Below are 20,259 nucleotides of genomic sequence, written 5' to 3'. Positions count from 1 at the left end.
AAGGAGCCCTATAGGGGCTTATAGGGTCACCATCCTATATGGGGGGGTGCTGTGTGGGGTGGTCCCATAAGCCCCTATAGGGTCTTTTGGGATGGTGACCCTATATGGGGGGGGTGCTGTGTGGGATGGTCCCATAAGGAGCCCTATAGGTGCTTATAGGGTCCCCATCCCATACAGGAGCTCCCCCCATAGGTTCCCATTGTGGTCTATGGGTCCATCCCGCCCCACATCCTGTATCTTTATGGGGTTCCCCAACCCGGACGTGTGACCCCATGACGTCACCCAGCACCCGATGACGTCACCCCGCTGCCTTTTTGCTGCCAAACCCGCCCATTTTGGGTCCCCGTGCCCCCATTTCCCCCTATATCTCCCCATTCCCCCTCCCAGCCCCCCCCCACCCCATAAACCTTATAGGATTCCAGCTGTTGTCTCTCTATAGGAACGACCTTTAGCCCCCCCCCCCCTTGTAGCGCTGTGCAACCGGTTGGGCCGGTCTGGGACTTATAGGAACTTCCGCCGGCGCCGCCCTGCGCCCCATAGGGCCGTGTGGGGCCGTGTGGGGCCCTATAGGGCCGTGTGGGGCTGTATAGGGCCGTGTGGGACCCCATAGGGCCGTGTGGGGCTCTGTGGGTCCCTATAGGGCCGTGTGGGGCTCAGTGGGGCCGTGTGGGGCCCTATAGGGCCGTGTGGGGCAGTGCCAGGTGAGCAGCAGCACGGTGTCCGTCTCTATGGGGTGTTGGTTATGGGGTGGGCGGCTTTGTTACCCTATGGGTGGCTTATGGGGTCTGTGGGTCCTTCTATGGAGTCTGTGGGTGCTTCTATGGCTTATGGGGTCTGTGGGTAATTCTATGGGGTCTGTGGGTCTTTCTATGGCTTATGGGGTCTGTGGGGCCTTCTATGGCTTATGGGGTCTGTGGGTCTTTCTATGGGGTCTGTAGGTCTTTCTATGGCTGCTTTATGGGGTCTGTGTGTGCTTCTATGGCTTATGGGATCTGTAGGTCTTTCTATGGTTGGCTTATGGGGTCTGTGGGTCCTTCTATGGCTTATGGGGTCTGTGGGTCCTTCTGTGGCTTATGGGGTCTGTAGGTCTTTCTATGGCTGCCTTATGGGGTCTGTGGGTCTTTCTATGGGGTCTGTGGGTCTTTCTATGGGGTCTGTGGGTCTTTCTATGGTTTATGGGGTCTGTGGGTTTTTCTATGGTTGGCTTATGGGGTCTGTGGGTCATTCTATGGGGTCTGTGGGTCCTTCTATGGCTTATGGGGTCTGTAGGTCTTTCTATGGCTGCCTTATGGGGTCTGTGGGTCCTTCTATGGGGTTTGTGGGTCTTTTTATTGCTTATGGTGTCTGTGGGTCCTTCTATGGCTTAATGGATCTGTGGGTCTTTCTATGGCTTATGGGGTCTGTGGGTCCTTCTATGGCTTATGGGGTCTGTTGGTATTTCTATGGTTGGCTTATGGGGTCTGTGGGTCCTTCTATGGCTTATGGGGTCTGTGGGTCCTTCTATGGGGTTTGTGGGTCTTTTTGTGGCTTATGGGGTCTGAGGGTCCTTGTATGGGGTTTGTGGGTCTTTCTATGGCTCTATGGGGTCTGTGGGTCCTTCTGTGCTTATGGGATCTGTGGGTCTTTCTATGGCAGCCTTATGGGGTCATTCTGTTATCTGGGGGGTTTTGGGGTGGGCGTTATGGGGTTTTCTCTGGTGGGTTTGGGGTGGATTTGGGGCCATTTAAGGTGGGTGTCCTTCACCTTTCCTAGTGTCTTCCTACCCCTTAATGGGGTCTGATGGGCACCGGGCTGGATTTGGGGCTTAATGGGGCCGTTTTGGGGTCACACAGCGTTGGGTTTATGGCATCTCCCTGCCCTATGGGTCCCATCTCCATCCCTAGGCCGGCCCTATGGGGCTGGGGACGCCCCATGGCGCCTCCCTATTGGGGTAGCTGCAGGGGAGGCAGCAAAGCCGTGCCTGGAGGGGAGGGATTCAGTGGGGCAGGGGGTGTCATTCAGTGGGGTAGGGGTGGCATTCAGTGGGGTAAGGGGTGGGATTCAATGGGGCTCAGGGCTCAATGGGGCAGGGGGTGGGATTCAATGGGGCAGGGGTGGCATTCAGTGGGGCAGGGGGTGGGATTCAATGGGGCTCAGGGTTCAGTGGGGTATAGGGTGGCATTCAGTGGGGCAGGGGGTGGGATTCAATGGGGCTCAGGGCTCAATGGGGCAGGGGGTGCGATTCAATGGGGCAGGGGGTGGCATTCAGTGGGGTAGGGGGTGGGGTTCAATGGGGCTCAGGGCTCAATGGGGCAGGGGGTGGGATTCAATGGGGCAGGGGGTGGCATTCAGTGGGGCAGGGGGTGGGATTCAATGGGGCAGGGGATGGGATTCAATGGGGCAGGGGTGGCATTCAGTGGGGCAGGGGGTGGGATTCAATGGGGCTCAGGGCTCAATGGGGCAGGGGGTGGGATTCAATGGGGCTCAGGGCTCAATGGGGCAGGGGGTGGGATTCAATGGGGCAGGGGGTGGCATTCAGTGGGGCAGGGGGTGGCATTCAATGGGGCTCAGGGCTCAGTGGGGCAGGGGGTGGGATTCAATGGGGCTCAGGGCTCAATGGGGCAGGGGGTGGGATTCAATGGGGCTCAGGGCTCAATGGGGCAGGGGGTGGGAATCAATGGGGCTCAGGGTGCTCTCCAACCACCCCAAAGACCCCACAGCCCCTCAGTGGGCCCTGGTGCCTCCCGCGCCATTGAATCCCATTGGATATATGGGGCGCCCCATAGCTCTGCCCCACACATTTGGGGCCATCTATGGGATCCCCGAGCTGTGGTTTCACCGTTGCTGTTGCTTCCGCCCGCGGCTTCCTCTCACCGTGTTCCCTTCCTAATTAAGCAGCGGTGTTAATGAGCCCGGCTATGCTAATGAGCACAGTGGTGTTAATGAGGACCCTTCGGGGCCCTTTTGGGGTGGGGGTTTGGGGTCTGTATGTGGGCCTGGTTGGCAGCACCCTGAGCATCCCTATGGGGTGGGGGGGGGGGGGGGTCCTCGGCCCCATAGAGCTGCTCTGTGGGGCTGGGGGTGGAAGGATGGGGGGTTTGGGGTCTGTTGGGGTCTGTGCTGTTTGGAGATGGCTCCTATGGGGTGGTTATGGGGTTTGGGGTCTATTGGGGTCTGTGCTGTTTGGAGATGGCTCCTATGGGGTGGTTATGGGGTTTGGGGTCTATTGGGGTCTGTGCTGTTTGGAGATGGCTCCTATGGGGTGGTTATGGGGTTTGGGGTCTGTTGGGGTCTGTGCTGTTTGGAGATGGCTCCTATGGGGTGGTTATGGGGTTTGGGGTCTATTGGGGTCTGTGCTGTTTGGACATGGCTCCTATGGGGTGGTTATGGGGTTTGGGGTCTGTTGGGGTCTGTGCTGTTTGGACATGGCTCCTATGGGGTGGTTATGGGGTTTGGGGTCTGTTGGGGTCTGTGCTGTTTGGACATGGCTCCTATGGGGTGGTTATGGGGTATGGGGTCTATTGGGGTCTGTGCTGTTTGGGGTGGGATGTAACATCCCGTTTTGGGGCTGGATGGGGAGATTTTGGCACTGCAGCTCCATTGCCCAGCGTGGTGCGAGGCTCCCGTTAACCCCAAATCCCAGACCACTACCCCCCTGCTATGGGGCAGAACCCCCTTTCTATGGGTCAGACCCCCCCCTGCTATGGGACAGAACCCCCCCACTGTGGGGCAGACCCCTTCTATGGGGCAGACCCCTCCCATTCATGGGTCCATTTCCCCCTGCTATGGGTCACTCACCCTGCCCCCCCCCAGTCCAAGGGTTCATTTTCCCCCCACTATGGGACAGACCCCCCCATTATGGGGCTGAACCCCCCTGCTATGGGACAGACCCCCCTCTATGGGTCATATCCCCCCTCTATGGGTCAGACCCCCCCCCATCCATGGGTCCATTTCCCTCTGCTATGGGGCAGAACCCACCCTATGTCTCAGCCCCCCCCCATGTCTCAGCCCCCCCCATGTCTCAGCCCCCCATATCTCTCAGCCCCCCATATCTCTCAGCCCCCCCCCATATCTCTCAGCCCCCCCCCATATCTCTCAGCCCCCTATGATGTCTCAGCCCCCCATATCTCTCAGCCCCCCCCCATATCTCTCAGCCCCCCATATCTCTCAGCCCCCCATATCTCTCAGCCCCCCATATCTCTCAGCCCCCCATATCTCTCAGCCCCCCATATCTCTCAGCCCCCCCCCATGTCTCAGCCCCCCCCCATATCTCTCAGCCCCCCATATCTCTCAGCCCCCCATATCTCTCAGCCCCCCCATATCTCTCAGCCTTTGGTTCCCATATGATCCCGTTCCCGCCCTATTGCGTCATGCCCCGTCAGTTTCGGGGGTGGCTCCCGACCCGCCCAGGGTGCGGTGCGACACACCTGGACTTTGCTCCCAGCCCCACACCTACAACCCCCCCCCTTATATCCCAATGGGGGGGTTCCCTTATATCCTAATGGGGGGGGGGGGCTGCACACCGACCCCCCCCTTTATTCCTTGTGTCACCGGCCCCCTGTCATTCCCTATATCCCCCATAGGTGGCGCTGTAACACTCCTGTCATTCCCTATGTCCCCTATAGGCGGCGCTGTAACCCCCTGTTATCCCCTATTACCCCCATAGGCGGCGCTGTAACGCCCTGTCATACCCTATATACCCCATAGGCAGCACTATAACCCCCCTATTATCCCCTGTTACCCCCATAGGTGGTGCTGTAATCCCCTGTTATCTCCTATTCCCCCCATAGGCGGTGCTGTAACCCCCTGTTATCCCCTATTACCCTATTACTGTATCCCCCATAGGCAGCGCTGTAACACCCCGTTATCCCCTATTACCCCCATAGGCAGCGCTGTAACACCCCGTTATCCCCTATTTCCCCCATAGGCAGCGCTGTAACCCCCCCGTTATCCCCTATTTCCCCCATAGGCGGCGCTGTAACCCCCCCGTTATCCCCTATTACCCCCATAGGCGGCGCTGTAACCCCCCTATTATCCCCTATATCCCCCATAGGCGGCGCTGTAACCCCCCGTTACCCCCAATTACCCTATTACTATATCCCCCATAGGTGGCTCTGTAACTCCCTATTATCCCCTATTACCCCCATAGGCGGCGCTGTAACCCCCTGTTATCCCCTATATCCCCCATAGGCGGCGCTGTAAACCCCTGTCATCCCCTATATCCCCCATAGGCAGCACTATAACCCCCCTATTATCCCCTGTTACCCCCATAGGTGGCGCTGTAACCCCCTGTTATCCCCTATATCCCCCATAGGTGGCGCTGTAACCCCCTATTCTCCCCTATATCCCCCATAGGCGGCGCAGTAACCCCCTGTTATCCCCTATTACCCCCATAGGTGGCGCTGTAACCCCCCTATTATCCCCTATTACTCTCTTACCCTATTACTATATCCCCCATAGGCAGCGCTGTAACCCCCTGTCATCCCCTATATACCCCATAGGAAGCACTATAACCCCCCCATTATCCCCTATATACCCCATAGGAAGCACTATAATCCCCCCATTATCCCCTATATACCCCATAGGAAGCACTATAACCCCCCCATTATCCCCTATATCCCCCATAGGCGGCGCTGTAACCCCCCGTTATCCCCTATTACCCCCATAGGCAGCGCTGTAACCCCCTGTTATCCCCTATATCCCCCATAGGTGGTGCTGTAACCCCCTGTTATCCCCTATTACCCCCATAGGCGGCGCTGTAACCCCCTGTTATCCCCTATATCCCCCATAGGCGGCGCTGTAACCCCCTGTTATCCCCAATTACCCTATTACCCTATTACTATACCCCCTATAGGCGGCGCTGTAACCCCCCTATTATCCCCTATATCCCCATAGGCGGCGCTGTAACCCCCCTATTATCCCCTATATCCCCATAGGCGGCGCTGTAACCCCCTGTTACCCCTTATTACCCTATTACCCTATTACTGTATCCCCCATAGGCGGCGCTGTAACCCCGTTACCCCCTATTACCCTATTATCCTCAATATCCCCCATAGGCAGCGCTGTAACCCCCTGTTATCCCCTATGACCCCATAGGAAGCACTATAACCCCCCCGTTATCCCCTATTACCCTCATAGGCAGTGCTGTAGCCCCCCGTTATCCCCTATTACCCTATTACCATATCCCCCATAGGCGGTGCTGTAACCCCGTTATCCCCTATTACTCTATTACCCTATTACTGTATCCCCCATAGGCAGCGCTGTAACCCCCCGTTATCCCCTATTACTCTATTACCCTATTACTATATCCCCCATAGGTGGCGCTGTAACCCCCCGTTATCCCCTATTACCCCCATAGGCGGCACTGTAACCCCCCGTTATCCCCTATTACTCTATTACCCTATTACTCTATCCCCCATAGGCGGCGCTGTAACCCCCTAATATCCCCTATTACCCCCATAGGCGGCGCTGTAACCCCCTGTTATCCCCTATTACTCTATTACCCTATTACTCTATCCCCTATAGGCGGCGCTGTAACCCCCTATTATCCCCTATATTCCCCCATAGGTGGCGCTGTAACCCCCATTATCCCCTATATCCCCCATAGGCGGCTCTGTAACCCCCGTTATCCCCTATTACCCTATTATCCCCTATATCCCCCATAGGCAGCACTGTAACCCCGTTACCCCCTATTACCCCATTATCCCCTATATCCCCCATAGGCGGCGCTGTAACCCCCCGTTATCCCCAATTACCCTATTACCCTATTACTATACCCCCTATAGGCGGCGCTGTAACCCCCCATTATCCCCTATTACCCCCATAGGCGGCGCTGTAACCCCCTGTCATCCCCTATATCCCCCATAGGCGGCGCTGTAACCCCCCCGTTATCCCCTATATCCCCCATAGGCAGTGCTGTAACCCTGTTATCCCCTATTACCCTATTACCCCCTATATCCCCATAGGCAGCGCTGTAACCCCATTATCCCCTATTACCCAATTACCCCATTACCCCCTATATCCCCACAGGCAGCGCTGTGCCATACCGACTCGAAGCCGTCGGGGAAGCCCGCGATGCTGCGTGGCCGCGGTTCGGGCGCGTCGGCCGACGAGCAGCCGCACGTTGGGAACTATCGGCTGCTGAAAACCATCGGCAAAGGGAACTTCGCCAAGGTCAAACTGGCACGACACGTCCTGACCGGGAAGGAGGTGAATGAAATGGGTGTGGGGTGAGATCAGCCATAGGGACAGAGCTATGGGGGGACACTGCTGGGTGTGGGGTGAGATCAGCCATAGGGACAGAGCTATGGGGACACACTGCTGGGCTATGGGGTGAGATCAGCCATAGGGACAGAGCTATGGGGACACACTGCTGGGTGTGGGGTGAGATCAGCCATAGGGACAGAGCTATGGGGACACACTGCTGGGCTATGGGGTGAGATCAGCCATAGGGACAGAGCTATGGGGACACAGTGCTGGGCTATGGGGTGAGATCAGCCATAGGGACAGAGCTATGGGGACACACTGCTGGGTGTGGGGTGAGATCAGCCATAGGGACAGAGCTATGGGGACACACTGCTGGGCTATGGGGTGAGATCAGCCATAGGGACAGAGCTATGGGGACACACTGCTGGGTGTGGGGTGAGATCAGCCATAGGGACAGAGCTATGGGGACACACTGCTGGGCTATGGGGTGAGATCAGCCATAGGGACAGAGCTATGGGGACACAGTGCTGGGCTATGGGGTGAGATCAGCCATAGGGACAGAGCTATGGGGACACACTGCTGGGTGTGGGGTGAGATCAGCCATAGGGACAGAGCTATGGGGACACACTGCTGGGCTATGGGGTGAGATCAGCCATAGGGACAGAGCTATGAGGACACACTGCTGGGCTATGGGGTGAGATCAGCCATAGGGACAGAGCTATGGGGACACACTGCTGGGTGTGGGGTGAGATCAGCCATAGGGACAGAGCTATGGGGACACACTGCTGGGCTATGGGGTGAGATCAGCCATAGGGACAGAGCTATGGGGACACACTGCTGGGTGTGGGGTGAGATCAGCCATAGGGACAGAGCTATGGGGACACACTGCTGGGCTATGGGGTGAGATCAGCCATAGGGACAGAGCTATGGGGGGACACTGCTGGGCTATGGGGTGAGATCAGCCATAGGGACAGAGCTATGGGGACACACTGCTGGGCTATGGGGTGAGATCAGCCATAGGGACAGAGCTATGGGGACACAGTGCTGGGTGTGGGGTGAGATCAGCCATAGGGACAGAGCTATGGGGGGACACTGCTGGGATATGGGGTGAGATCAGCCATAGGGACAGAGCTATGGGGACACACTGCTGGGTATGGGGTGAGATCAGCCATAGGGACAGAGCTATGGGGACACAGTGCTGGGTGTGGGGTGAGATCAGCCATAGGGACAGACATGGAACAATGGGGACACACTGAGTCCAATGGGGACACTGTGATATGGGGCTGAGCTCATCTATGGGCCCCACTGTGCACTGTGATATGGGGCTGAGCTCATCTATGGGCCCCACTGTGATATGGGGCTGAGCTCATCCCATAGACCCCACTGTGATATGGGGCTGAGCTCATCTATGGGCCCCACTGTGATATGGGGCTGAGCTCATCTATGGGCCCCACTGTGATATGGGGCTGAGCTCATCCCATGGACCCCACTGTGATATGGGGCTGAGCTCATCCCATAGACCCCACTGTGATATGGGGCTGAGCTCATCCCATAGACCCCACTGTGATATGGGGCTGACCTTGTCCTATTGGGGACAGATCTCATACCATATAGTCAGACCTCGATCCCATGGGCCCCACTGTGATGTGGGGCTGGTACTGAGCTCCTGGTCCTCATCCTATGGGCCCTATTATGATATAGGGACAGCCCTGTGCTGCATATAGGGCCCTATTATGATATAGGGACAGCCCTGTGCTGCTTATAGGGCCCCATTATGATATAGGGCCAGCCCTGTGCTGCATATAGGGCCCTATTATGATATAGGGACAGCCCTGTGCTGCATATAGGGCCCTACTGTGATATAGGGACAGCCCTGTGCTGCATATAGGGCCCTATTATGATATAGGGCCAGCCCTGTGCTGCATATAGGGCCCTGTTATGATATAGGGCCAGCCCTGTGCTGCATATAGGGCCCTATTATGATATAGGGACAGCCCTGTGCTGCATATAGGGCCCTATTATGCTATAGGGCCAGCCCTGTGCTGCATATAGGGCCCTATTATGATATAGGGACAACCCTGTACTCCTGCTCCTCATCCTATGGGCCCCATTTATCTGTGGGTCCGGCCGTGGCTCATCCAATCCCTGTTTCTCCCTATAGGTTGCAGTGAAGATCATTGACAAGACTCAGCTCAACTCCTCCAGCCTACAGAAGGTGATGCTTCCCATCCCCCCCCATAACAACCCCCCCCCCATAACAACTCCCCCATAACACCCTGTGCCCCCCATAGCCTTACTCCCCTCCTGTTGTTTATGGGGGGGGTCTCAGCATCAACCCCCCATCGTTTCCCCATAGCTGTTCCGGGAGGTGCGGATAATGAAGGTGCTGAACCACCCCAACATAGGTGAGCCCCCATATGCTGCCCCATAGACGGGGTTTACGTGCCCCCCCCCCCCACATACACCGTATGGGGACACGGTGGGGGCGGCCACCCCCCCCCCCTCCTCCCCCAGCCCCACTCGGCCTCTTGCAGTGAAGCTCTTTGAGGTGATCGAGACAGAGAAGACCCTTTACCTGGTCATGGAGTACGCCAGTGGGGGTGAGCGGGGGGGGTGGATATGGGGTGGGGGCTGGGGGCTGGGTATGGGGGGTGGGGGCTGGGTATGGGGGGGGGGGCTGTGTATGGGGGGGGCTGGATATGGGGGGTGGGGGGCTGGATATGGGGGTTGGGGGCTGTGTATGGGGGTAGGCTGTATATGGGTGGGGGGCTGGATATGGGTGGGGCCTGTATATGGGGGGTGGGGGCTTTATACGGGTGGGGCTGGATATGGGGGAGGGGGCTGGTTATGGGGTGGGGGCTGTATATGGGGGTAGGCTGTATATGGGGTGGGGGCCTGGATATAGGGTGGGGGCTGGATATGGGGTGTGGGGGCTTTATATAGGGGGGGCCTGGATATGGGGGTGGTGGCTGTATATGGGGTGAGGGCTGTATATGGGGATAGGCTGTATATGGGGGGGCCTGGATATAGGGTGGGGGCTGTGTATGGGGGTTGGGGGCTGTATATGGGTGGTGGGGGCTTTATATGGGGGGTGGGGCCTGGATATGGGGGAGGGGGCTGGATATGGGGGTAGGCTGTACATGGGGGGGGGCTCAATATAGGTGGGGGCTTGATATGGAGGTGGGGGCTGTATATGGGGTGAGGGCTGTATATGGGGGTAGGCTGTATATGGGGTGGGGGCCTGGATATAGGGTAGGGGCTGTGTATGGGGGTTGGGGGCTGTGTATGGGGGGGGGTCCTGGGCAGCCTGTCTGTATCTCACCCTGCTCTCTCTCCCCCCCCCCAGGTGAAGTCTTTGACTACCTGGTGGCCCACGGGCGCATGAAGGAGAAGGAGGCCAGGGCCAAGTTCCGACAGGTGGGGAGGGACCCCCCCCAACCCCCCCAACCCCCCCCAAACCTCTTTTGGTGTCCCCTATCTCCCCCCCCCCAAACCCCTTTTGGGGTCCCCTATCACCCCCCCCCCCCCCAAAATCTCTTTTGGGGTCCCCTATCACCCCCCCCCCCCCCCCAAACCCCTTTTGGGGTCCCCTATAACCCCTCCCTCCTCTTGCAGATCGTGTCTGCCGTGCAGTATTGCCACCAGAAGTTCATTGTGCACAGAGACCTGAAGGTGAGGACCCCCCCCCAATTCACTTCTATGGTCCTTCTGACCCCGTCACACTGTCACAAACCCCCCCCCAACCTTTGCCAGACCCGTGGCAGCACAAGGACCCCAAAAGGTTGATCATAGGGACCCCCAAAAGTGACCCCAGGGACCCTAAAAGGGTGACCCCAGGGACCTGAAAGGTTGACCCCAAAGGTTAAACCCAGGGACCCCATAAGGTTGCCCCAGGGACCCCAAATGGTCAACCCCAAAAGGTTGACCCCATGGACCCCAAAGGTGACCCCAGGGACCAAAAAGGTTGACCCCAAAAGGCTGACCCCAAAGGTTGATCCCAGGGACCCAAAAGGTTGACCCAAGGGACCCCAAAGGCTGACCCCAAAGGGCAACCCCAAGGACCCCAAAGGTTTGACCCCCATGGACCCCATAAGGTGACTCCAGGGATCTCAAAGATGAACCCAAGGACCCTAAAAGGGTGACCCCATAGATCCCAAAGGTGACCCCAGGGACCCCTAGAGGTGGCCCCAGGGACCCCAAATGGTCAACCCCAAAAGGTTGATCCCATGGACCCCAAAGGTGACCCCAAAGGTGACCCCAGGGACCCCATAAGGTGTCTCCAGGGACCCCAAATGTTGACCCCAAAGTTGACCCCCATGGACCCCAAAGATGACCCCAGGGATCTCAAAGGTGAACCCAAGGACCCTAAAAGGGTGACCCCATAGATCTCAAAGATGACCCCATAGATCCCAAAGGTGACCCCAGGGACCCCAAATGGTCAACCCCAAAAGGTTGATCCCATGGACCCCAAAGGTGACCCCAAAGGTGACCCTAGGGACCCCAATGGTGATCCCAGATGTTGACCCAGGGACCCCAAATAGTCAACCCCATACGGTGACCCCATGGACCCCAAAGGTGACCCTATATCCCCCTCCCATCCCCATATCCCCCATACCCCCCCAGTGTCCTTACTGCGTCCCTCTGTCTCTGTGTCAGGCCGAGAACCTGCTGCTGGATGCCGACATGAACATCAAAATCGCCGATTTTGGGTTCAGCAACGAATTCACTTTTGGGAACAAACTGGACACGTTCTGTGGTTCCCCCCCTTACGCTGCCCCGGAGCTTTTCCAAGGCAAAAAATACGACGGCCCCGAAGTGGATGTTTGGAGTTTAGGGGTCATCCTGTATACGCTGGTCAGCGGCTCCCTGCCCTTCGACGGGCAGAACCTGAAGGTAAGATATGATGGGGGGAGACCCCCAGCATTGGGGAGCCTATGGGGGTCCATTGTGTCCCCCCACCCCCCTTATGGGGGTCCATTGTGTCCCCCCACCCCTAAGAGCTCTATGGGGGTCCATTGTGTCCCCCCACCCCCCTTATGGGGGTCTGTTGTGTCCCCCCCACCCCCCAGGAGCTCTATGGGGGGCCATTGTGTCCCCCCACCCCCCTTATGGGAGTCCATTGTGTCCCCCCACCCCCTTATGGGGGTCCATTGTGTCCCCCCACCCCCTTATGGGGGTCTGTTGTGTCCCCCCACCCCCTTATGGGGTTCCATTGTGTCCCCCCACCCCCCAGGAGCTCTATGGGGGTCCATTGTGTCCCCAACCCCCCTTCTGGGGGTCCATTGTGTCCCCCCTTATGTTGGGGGTCATCCTATATACGCTGGTCAGCGGCTCCCTGCCCTTCGATGGGCAGAACCTGAAGGTAATACGTCATGGGGGGATATGGGGGGAGACCCCCAGCATTGGGGAGCCTATGGGGGTCCATTGTGTCCCCCCCACCCCCCTTATGGGGGTCCATTGTGTCCCCCCCACCTCCCAGGAGCTCTATGGGGTCCATTGTGTTCCCCCCACCCCCAGGAGCTCTATGGGGGTCTATTGTGTCCCCCCACCCCCCTTATGGGGGTCCATTGTGTTCCTCCCACCCCTAGGAGCTCTATGGGGGTCCATTGTGTCCCCCCACCCCCCAAGAGCTCTATTGGGGTCCATTGTGTCCCCCCACCCCCCTTATGGGGGTCCATTGTGTCCCCCCACCCCTAAGAGCTCTATGGGGTCCATTGTGTCCCCCCAACCCCCTTATGGGGTTCCATTGTGTCCCCCCACCCCCCTGGAGCTCTATGGGGGTCCATTGTGTCCCCCCCACCCCCCTTATGGGGGTCCACTGTGTCCCCCCTTATGTTGGGGGTCATCCTATATACACTGGTCAGCGGCTCCCTGCCCTTCGATGGGCAGAACCTGAAGGTAATACATGATGGGGGGATATGGGGAAGACCCCCCAGTATTGGGGAGCCTATGGGGGTCCATTGTGTCCCCCCACCCCTAAGAGCTCTATGGGGGTCCATTGTGTCCCCCCCACCCCCCTTATGGGGGTCCATTGTGTCCCCCCCACCTCCCAGGAGCTCTATGGGGTCCATTGTGTTCCCCCCACCCCCAGGAGCTCTATGGGGGTCTATTGTGTCCCCCCACCCCCCTTATGGGGGTCCATTGTGTTCCTCCCACCCCTAGGAGCTCTATGGGGGTCCATTGTGTCCCCCCACCCCCCAAGAGCTCTATTGGGGTCCATTGTGTCCCCCCACCCCCCTTATGGGGGTCCATTGTGTCCCCCCACCCCTAAGAGCTCTATGGGGTCCATTGTGTCCCCCCAACCCCCTTATGGGGTTCCATTGTGTCCCCCCACCCCCCTGGAGCTCTATGGGGGTCCATTGTGTCCCCCCCACCCCCCTTATGGGGGTCCACTGTGTCCCCCCTTATGTTGGGGGTCATCCTATATACACTGGTCAGCGGCTCCCTGCCCTTCGATGGGCAGAACCTGAAGGTAATACATGATGGGGGGATATGGGGAAGACCCCCCAGTATTGGGGAGCCTATGGGGGTCCATTGTGTCCCCCCACCCCTAAGAGCTCTATGGGGGTCCATTGTGTCCCCCCACCCCTAAGAGCTCTATGGGGGTCTGTTGTGTCTCCCCAACCCCTTATGGGGGTCTGTTGTGTCCCCCCACCCCCCAGGAGCTCTATGGGGTCCATTGTGTCCCCCCACCCCCCAGGAGCTCTATGGGGGTCCATTGTGTCCCCCACCCCCCAGGAGCTCTATGGGGGTCCATTGTGTCCCCCACCCCCCAGGAGCTCTATGGGGGTCCATTGTGTCCACCCCACCCCCCAGGAACTCTATGGGGGTCCATTGTGTCCCCCACCCCCCAGGAGCTCTATGGGGGTCCATTGTGTCCACCCCACCCCCCAGGAGCCTTATGGGGGTCCATTGTGTCCCCCCACCCCTAGGAACTCTATGGGGGTCCATTGTGTCCCCCCACCCCCCAAGAGCTCTATGGGGGTCCATTGTGTCCCCCCTTATGTTGGGTGCCCCCTTATTCTTACCCAGGAGCTCTATGGGGTCCATTGTGTCCCCCCCACCCCTGGAGCTCTATGGGGGTCCATTGTGTCCCCCCACCCCCCAGGAGCTCTATGGGGTCCATTGTGTCCCCCCACCCCCCAGGAGCTCTATGGGGGTCCATTTTGTCCCCCCCACCCCCCAGGAGCTCTATGGGGGTCCATTATATCCCCCCACCCCCCAGGAGCTCCTTGGGGGTCCATAGTGTCCCCCCTAATGTTGGGTGCCCCCTTGTTCTCCCCCAGGAGCTGAGGGAGCGAGTGCTGCGTGGTAAATACCGCATCCCCTTTTACATGTCCACCGACTGTGAGAACCTGCTGAAGAAGTTCCTCATCCTCAACCCCACCAAGAGGGGAACCCTGGAGGTGAGGGGGGGGGGATCCCCGCTGAGGTTTGGGGTGAAATGGAAAGATCCCCAGGGACCCCAAAAGGTTGACCCCAAATGTGACTCCAGGGACCCCATAAGGTTGACCCCAAAAGGTGACCCCAAAGGTTGACCCCAGGGACCCCAAAAGGTTGATCCCAAATGTGACTCCAGGGACCCCATAAGGTTGACCCCATAAGGTGACCCCAAAGGTTGACCCCAGGGACCCCAAATGGTGACCCCAGTTACCCCAAAAGTGACCCCAAAAGGTGACCCCAGAGGTTGATCCCAAAGGTTGACCCCATGGACCCCATAAGGTGACGCTAGGGACCCAAAAAGTGATCCCGGGTACCCTAAAGGTTGACCCCAAAGGGTGACACCATGGAGCCCATAAGGTGACCCCAGGGACCCTAAATGTTGACCCCATGGACTCCAAAGGTTGACCCCATGGACCCAAAAGGTGTCTCCAGGGACCCCATAAGATTGACCCCAAAAGGTGACCCTAGGGACCCCAAAAGGTTGATCCCAACAAGTGACCCCAGGGACCCCATAAGGTTCACCCCAAATGTGACCCCAGGGACACCCAAAGGTTGACCCCAAGGACCTGAAAAGGTTGACCCCATGGACCCCAAATGGTGACCCCAGTTACCCCAAAAGTGACCCCAAAAGGTGACCCCAAAGGTTGACCCCAGGGACCCCATAAGGTTGACCCCAAAAGGTGACCCCAAAAGGTGACCCCAGTTACCCCAAAAGTGACCCCAAAAGGTGACCCCAGAGACCCCAAATGGTGACCCCAAAAGGTGACCTCAAAGGTTGATCCCAAAGGTTGACCCCAGGGACCCCATAAGGTGACCCAAAAGGTTGACCCCATGGACCCCTAAATGCAACCCTAGGGACCCCAAAATGTTGACCCCAAAAGGCTGACCCCATGGACCCCAAATGGTGACCCCAGTTACCCCAAAGGGTAACCCCAAAAGTTGACCCAAGGGACCCCATAAGGTTGCCCCCATAAGGTGACCCCAAAGGTTGACCCCAGGGACCCCAAAAGGCAACCCTAGGGACACCAAATGGTGACCCCAAAAGGCTGATCCCAGGGACCCCAAAAGGCAACTCTAGGGACCCCAAATGGTGACCCCAGTTACCCAAAAAGTGACCCCAAAAGGTGACCCCATGGACCCCAAAGGTTGACCCCAGGGACCCCAAAAGGCAACCGCATGGACCCCATAAGGTTGACCTCATAGACCCCAAATGGTGACCCCAGTTACCCCAAAAGTGACCCCAAAAGGTGACCCCAGAGGTTAATCCCAGGGACCCCAAAAGATTGACCCCAGGGACCCCATAAGGTGACCCAAAAGGTTGACCCCATGGACCCCAAAAGGCAACCCTAGGGACCCCAAAATGTTGACCCCAAAAGGTTGACCCCATGGACCCCAAAGCTTGACCCCAGGGACCCCAAAAGGTGACCCCAGGGACCCCAAGAGTGACCCCAAAAGGTGACCCAAGGGACCCCATAAGGTTGACCCCAAAAGGTTGACTGCAGGGACCCCATGGACCCCAAAAGGTGACCCTAGGGACCCCAAAAGGTTGACCCCAAAAGGCTGACCCCAAGAGGTTGACCCCAAAGGTTGACCCCATGGACCCCAAAGGTTGACCCCAGTTACCCCAAAGGGTAACCCCAAAAGCTGACCCAAGGGACCCCATAAGGTTGCCCCCATAAGGTGACCCCAAAAGGTGACCCCATGGACCCCAAAGGTGACCCCCCCCCCCAAAATCCCCCCAGCAAATCATGAAGGACCGCTGGATGAACGTGGGCCACGAGGACGACGAGCTGAAGCCCTACATGGAACCTGTCCCCGACTACAAGGACCCCCGGAGGACAGGTGGGCTGTGGGGGGAGGAGACCCCCCCTCAAAGAGAGAGGGGTGGGGGGTGGGGGGGCGATGGTTTAAAAGGGGGGGGGTCCCTGTTGGCTCCCCCCGTCTGAGGCTGTTTGTCCCCAGAGCTGATGGTGTCCATGGGGTACACGAGGGAGGAGATCCAGGAGTCGCTGGTGGGGCAGAAGTACAACGAGGTGATGGCCACGTACCTGCTGCTGGACCACAAGAGCCCCGAGGTTAATTGGGGGGGGGCTATGGGGGGGGGTATGGGGAGAGGGGGGTGTGAAGGGGATGGAGGGCATGGGGGGGGGGGATGCTATGGGGGGGGATGCTATGGGGGGTGGGTTGGATGCTGCTGGACCACAAGAGCTCCGAGGTTAATTGGGGGGGGGGGTCTATGGGGGGCTATGGGGGGGGTATGGGGAGAGGGGGGTGAGAAGGGGATGGAGGGCATGGGGGGGGGGGATGCTATGGGGGGGGATGCTATGGGGGGTGGGTTGGATGCTGCTGGGGGGACCACAAGAGCTCCGAGGTTAATTGGGGGGGGGGCTGGGGGGCTATGGGGGGGGCAATGGGGAGAGGAGGGGGGGAGGGAGGGCATGGTGGGGGGGTGGGATGCTATGGGGTGTGGGTTGGATGCTGCTGGGGGGGGATCACAAGAGCTCCGAGGTTAATTGGGGGGGGGGGCTATGGGGAGGGGTATGGGGGGGGTATGGGGAGAGGGGGGTGTGAAGGGGATAGGGGGCCTGGGGAGGGGGATGCTATGGGGGGGATGCTATGGGGGGTGGGTTGGATGCTGCTGGGGGGGGATCACAAGAGCTCCGAGGTTAATTGGGGAGGGGTCTTGGGGGGCTATTGGGGGGGCAATGGGGAGAGGGGGCTGTGAAGGGGATGTGAGGGCATGGGGGGGAGATGCTATGGGGGGGGATGCTATGGGGGGGGATGCTATGGGGTGTGGGTTGGATGCTACTGGGGGGGATCACAAGGGCTCCGAGGTTAATTGGGGAGGGGTCTTGGGGGGCTATGGGGAGGGCAATGGGGAGAGGAGGGCGGGGGGGGGCACAGGGGGGAGGGAGGGCATGGGGGGGGTGGGATGCTATGGGGGGTGGGTTGGATGCTGCTGGGGGGCATCACAAGAGCTCCGAGGTTAATTGGGGGGGGGGTCTTGGGGGGGGGTCTTGGGGGGGGGTGGGACCGGGGGGGGGCTATGGGGAGAGGAGGATGTGAAGGGGATGTGAGGTGGGGTCGGGGATGTGGGATTGAAGGGGTGGGGGGCAGTTGGGGGGGGCAGAGGTGGGATGGAGGGCAGGGGGGGTGGGATGCTATGGGGTGGGGGGTGGGTGCTGCTGGGGGGGGCTTATGGGGGGGGGGGGGCGGGGGTGGATGCTGAGTTGGGGGCGGGGGGTGGTCTGCCTTCCTGCCCATCTCCAGCCGTGTCCTTATGCCCTGCCAACCCCCCCCGCCCATCCCCCCCACCTCCCATCCCCCCACCTCCCATTGCCCCTCCAACCCCCCCCCCCCATCACCCCGCCCCCTCCCCCCTGACCCCTCCTTCCATCCTCAGCTGGACGAGTCGGTTCCGCTGAAGCCCCGCCCGCCCCCCGACGTGGCCAACAGCTCCGCCCCCTCCCCAGCCCACAAAGTGCAGCGCAGCGTCTCGGCCAACCCCAAGCGAAGGGTCAGCGACCAGGGTGAGCGACCCCCCCAACCCCAATCCCACCCCATGGACCTTAATGGGGGTACGACCCCCCCAACCCCAATCCAAACCCCATTGTCCTTAATGGGGGTATGACCCCCCCCAACCCCAATCCCACCCCATGGCCCTTAATGGGGGTACGACCCCCCCAACCCCAATCCAAACCCCATTGTCCTTAATGGGGGTACGACCCCCCGCAACCCCAATCCCACCCCATGGCCCTTAATGGGGGTACGACCCCCCCAACCCCAATCCCACCCCATGGACCTTAATGGGGGTACGACCCCCCCAACCCCAATCCAAACCCCATGGCCCTTAATGGGGGTACGACCCCCACCCCAACCCCAATCAAACCCCATTGCCTTAATGGGGTGTACGACCCCCCCCCACCCCAATCCGCACCCCATTGCCCTTAATGGGGTGTATGACCCCTCCCAACCCAATCAAACCCCATGGTCCTTAATGGGGGTGTATGACCCCCCCCCAACCCCAATCCAAACCCCATGGCCCTTAATGGGGGGTACGACCCCCACCCCATCACCCCAATCTGCACCCCATTGCCCTTAATGGGGTGTACGACCCCCCCCCAACCCCAATCCAAACCCATGGCCCTTAATGGGGTGTATGACCCCCCCCCATCACCCCCAATCCTCACCCCATTGCCCTTAATGGGGTGTGTGACCCCCCCCCAAACCCCTTCACATCCCCTTCACCCCAATCCTCACCCCATGGCCTTAATGGGGTATGTATATGGGGGGGGGGGGGTGACATAGAGCATTGCTGTGTATATGGGGGGGGTGACATAGAGCATTGCTGTGTATATGGGGGGGTTGCTGTGTATATGGGGGGGTGACATAGAGCATTGCTGTGTATATGGGGGGTTGCTGTCTATATGGGGGTGACACAGTGCATTGCTGTGTATATGGGGGGGTTGCTGTCTATATGGGGGTGACATAGAGCATTGCTGTGTATATGGGGGGTTGCTGTCTATAGGGGGGGGTGACACAGTGCATTGCTGTGTATATGGGGGGGTTGCTGTCTATATGGGGGTGACACAGTGCATTGCTGTGTATATGGGGGGGTTGCAGTCTATATGGGGGGTGACACAGTGCATTGCTGTGTATATGGGGGGTTGCTGTCTATATGGGGGGGTGACACAGTGCATTGCTGTGTATATGGGGGGGTTGCTGTCTATATGGGGGTGACACAGTGCATTGCTGTGTATATGGGGGGGTTGCTGTCTATATGGGGGTGACACAGTGCATTGCTGTGTATATGGGGGGTTGCTGTCTATATGGGGGGTGACACAGTGCATTGCTGTCTATATGGGGGGGTTGCTGTCTATATGGGGGGTGACACAGTGCATTGCTGTGTATATGGGGGGGTTGCTGTCTATATGGGGGGTGACACATTGCATTCTGCCCCCCAGCCGGGCTGTCCATCCCCACGTCCTCGTCGTACTCCAAGAAGACTCAGGCTGCCAACGCTGAGAACAAGAGGGTGGCAGAGGAGGAGGGGGGCAGGAGGGTGGGCAGCACCGCCAAGGTGCCCCCCAGCCCCCTGCCCGGGCTGGACAGGGGCAAAGGGACACCGTCACCATCCACGGTCAGTATGGGAATGGGGGGGGGGGGGGGTTGGGGGGCTGAGATACCCTGATCACCATTATGGGGGGGGGTTTGGGGGGCTGAGATACCCTGATCACCATTATGAGGGGAGGGGGGGGTTGGGGGGCTGAAACACCCAGATCCCCATTATAACAGGGGTGGGGGGGGGGGGGCTGAGTCACTCAGATCCCCATTATAAGGGGAGGGGGTGTGCTGAGACACCCAGATCCCCATTATGGGGGGATTTGGGGGGCTGGGATACCTGGGCTGAGTGGGTGGGGGGCTGAGACACCCAGATCCCCATTATGGGGCAGGGGTTGGGGGGCTGAGACACTCAGATCCCATTATAAGGGGAGGGGGATGCTGAGACATCCAGCTCCCCATTATGGGGGGTCTTTGGGGTGCTGGGATACCTGGGCTGTGTGTATTGGGGTGCTGAGACACCCAGATCCCTATTATAGGGGGGATTTGGGATGCTGGGACACCCGGCTT

At 59.1% G+C, this 20,259-nt stretch overlaps 1 protein-coding gene across 1 annotated transcript in view; it reads left to right on the top strand.

The window, feature by feature from the left end:
* Positions 1 to 20,259, top strand: part of MARK2 (microtubule affinity regulating kinase 2) — a 37,051-nt gene that overhangs the window by 8,655 nt on the left and 8,137 nt on the right. Inside the window, exons 2-13 of the mRNA XM_085534685.1 lie at positions 7,009 to 7,188; positions 9,347 to 9,400; positions 9,542 to 9,590; positions 9,720 to 9,785; positions 10,532 to 10,602; positions 10,801 to 10,857; positions 11,842 to 12,078; positions 14,472 to 14,591; positions 16,371 to 16,470; positions 16,591 to 16,703; positions 18,032 to 18,158; positions 19,593 to 19,768. Of these exons, the coding sequence (XP_085390811.1) occupies positions 7,009 to 7,188; positions 9,347 to 9,400; positions 9,542 to 9,590; positions 9,720 to 9,785; positions 10,532 to 10,602; positions 10,801 to 10,857; positions 11,842 to 12,078; positions 14,472 to 14,591; positions 16,371 to 16,470; positions 16,591 to 16,703; positions 18,032 to 18,158; positions 19,593 to 19,768 (1,350 nt within the window). The remainder of the gene's footprint in view (positions 1 to 7,008; positions 7,189 to 9,346; positions 9,401 to 9,541; positions 9,591 to 9,719; positions 9,786 to 10,531; positions 10,603 to 10,800; positions 10,858 to 11,841; positions 12,079 to 14,471; positions 14,592 to 16,370; positions 16,471 to 16,590; positions 16,704 to 18,031; positions 18,159 to 19,592; positions 19,769 to 20,259) is intronic.

The sequence above is a fragment of the Coturnix japonica genome, unplaced genomic scaffold (assembly GCF_054131305.1).
Source record: "Coturnix japonica strain WE unplaced genomic scaffold, WE-NBRP24 Scf096, whole genome shotgun sequence".
NCBI lineage: Eukaryota > Metazoa > Chordata > Aves > Galliformes > Phasianidae > Coturnix > Coturnix japonica.
Note: the sequence above shows the minus strand (reverse complement) of the source record. Positions and strands in the feature narration are given on the sequence as shown.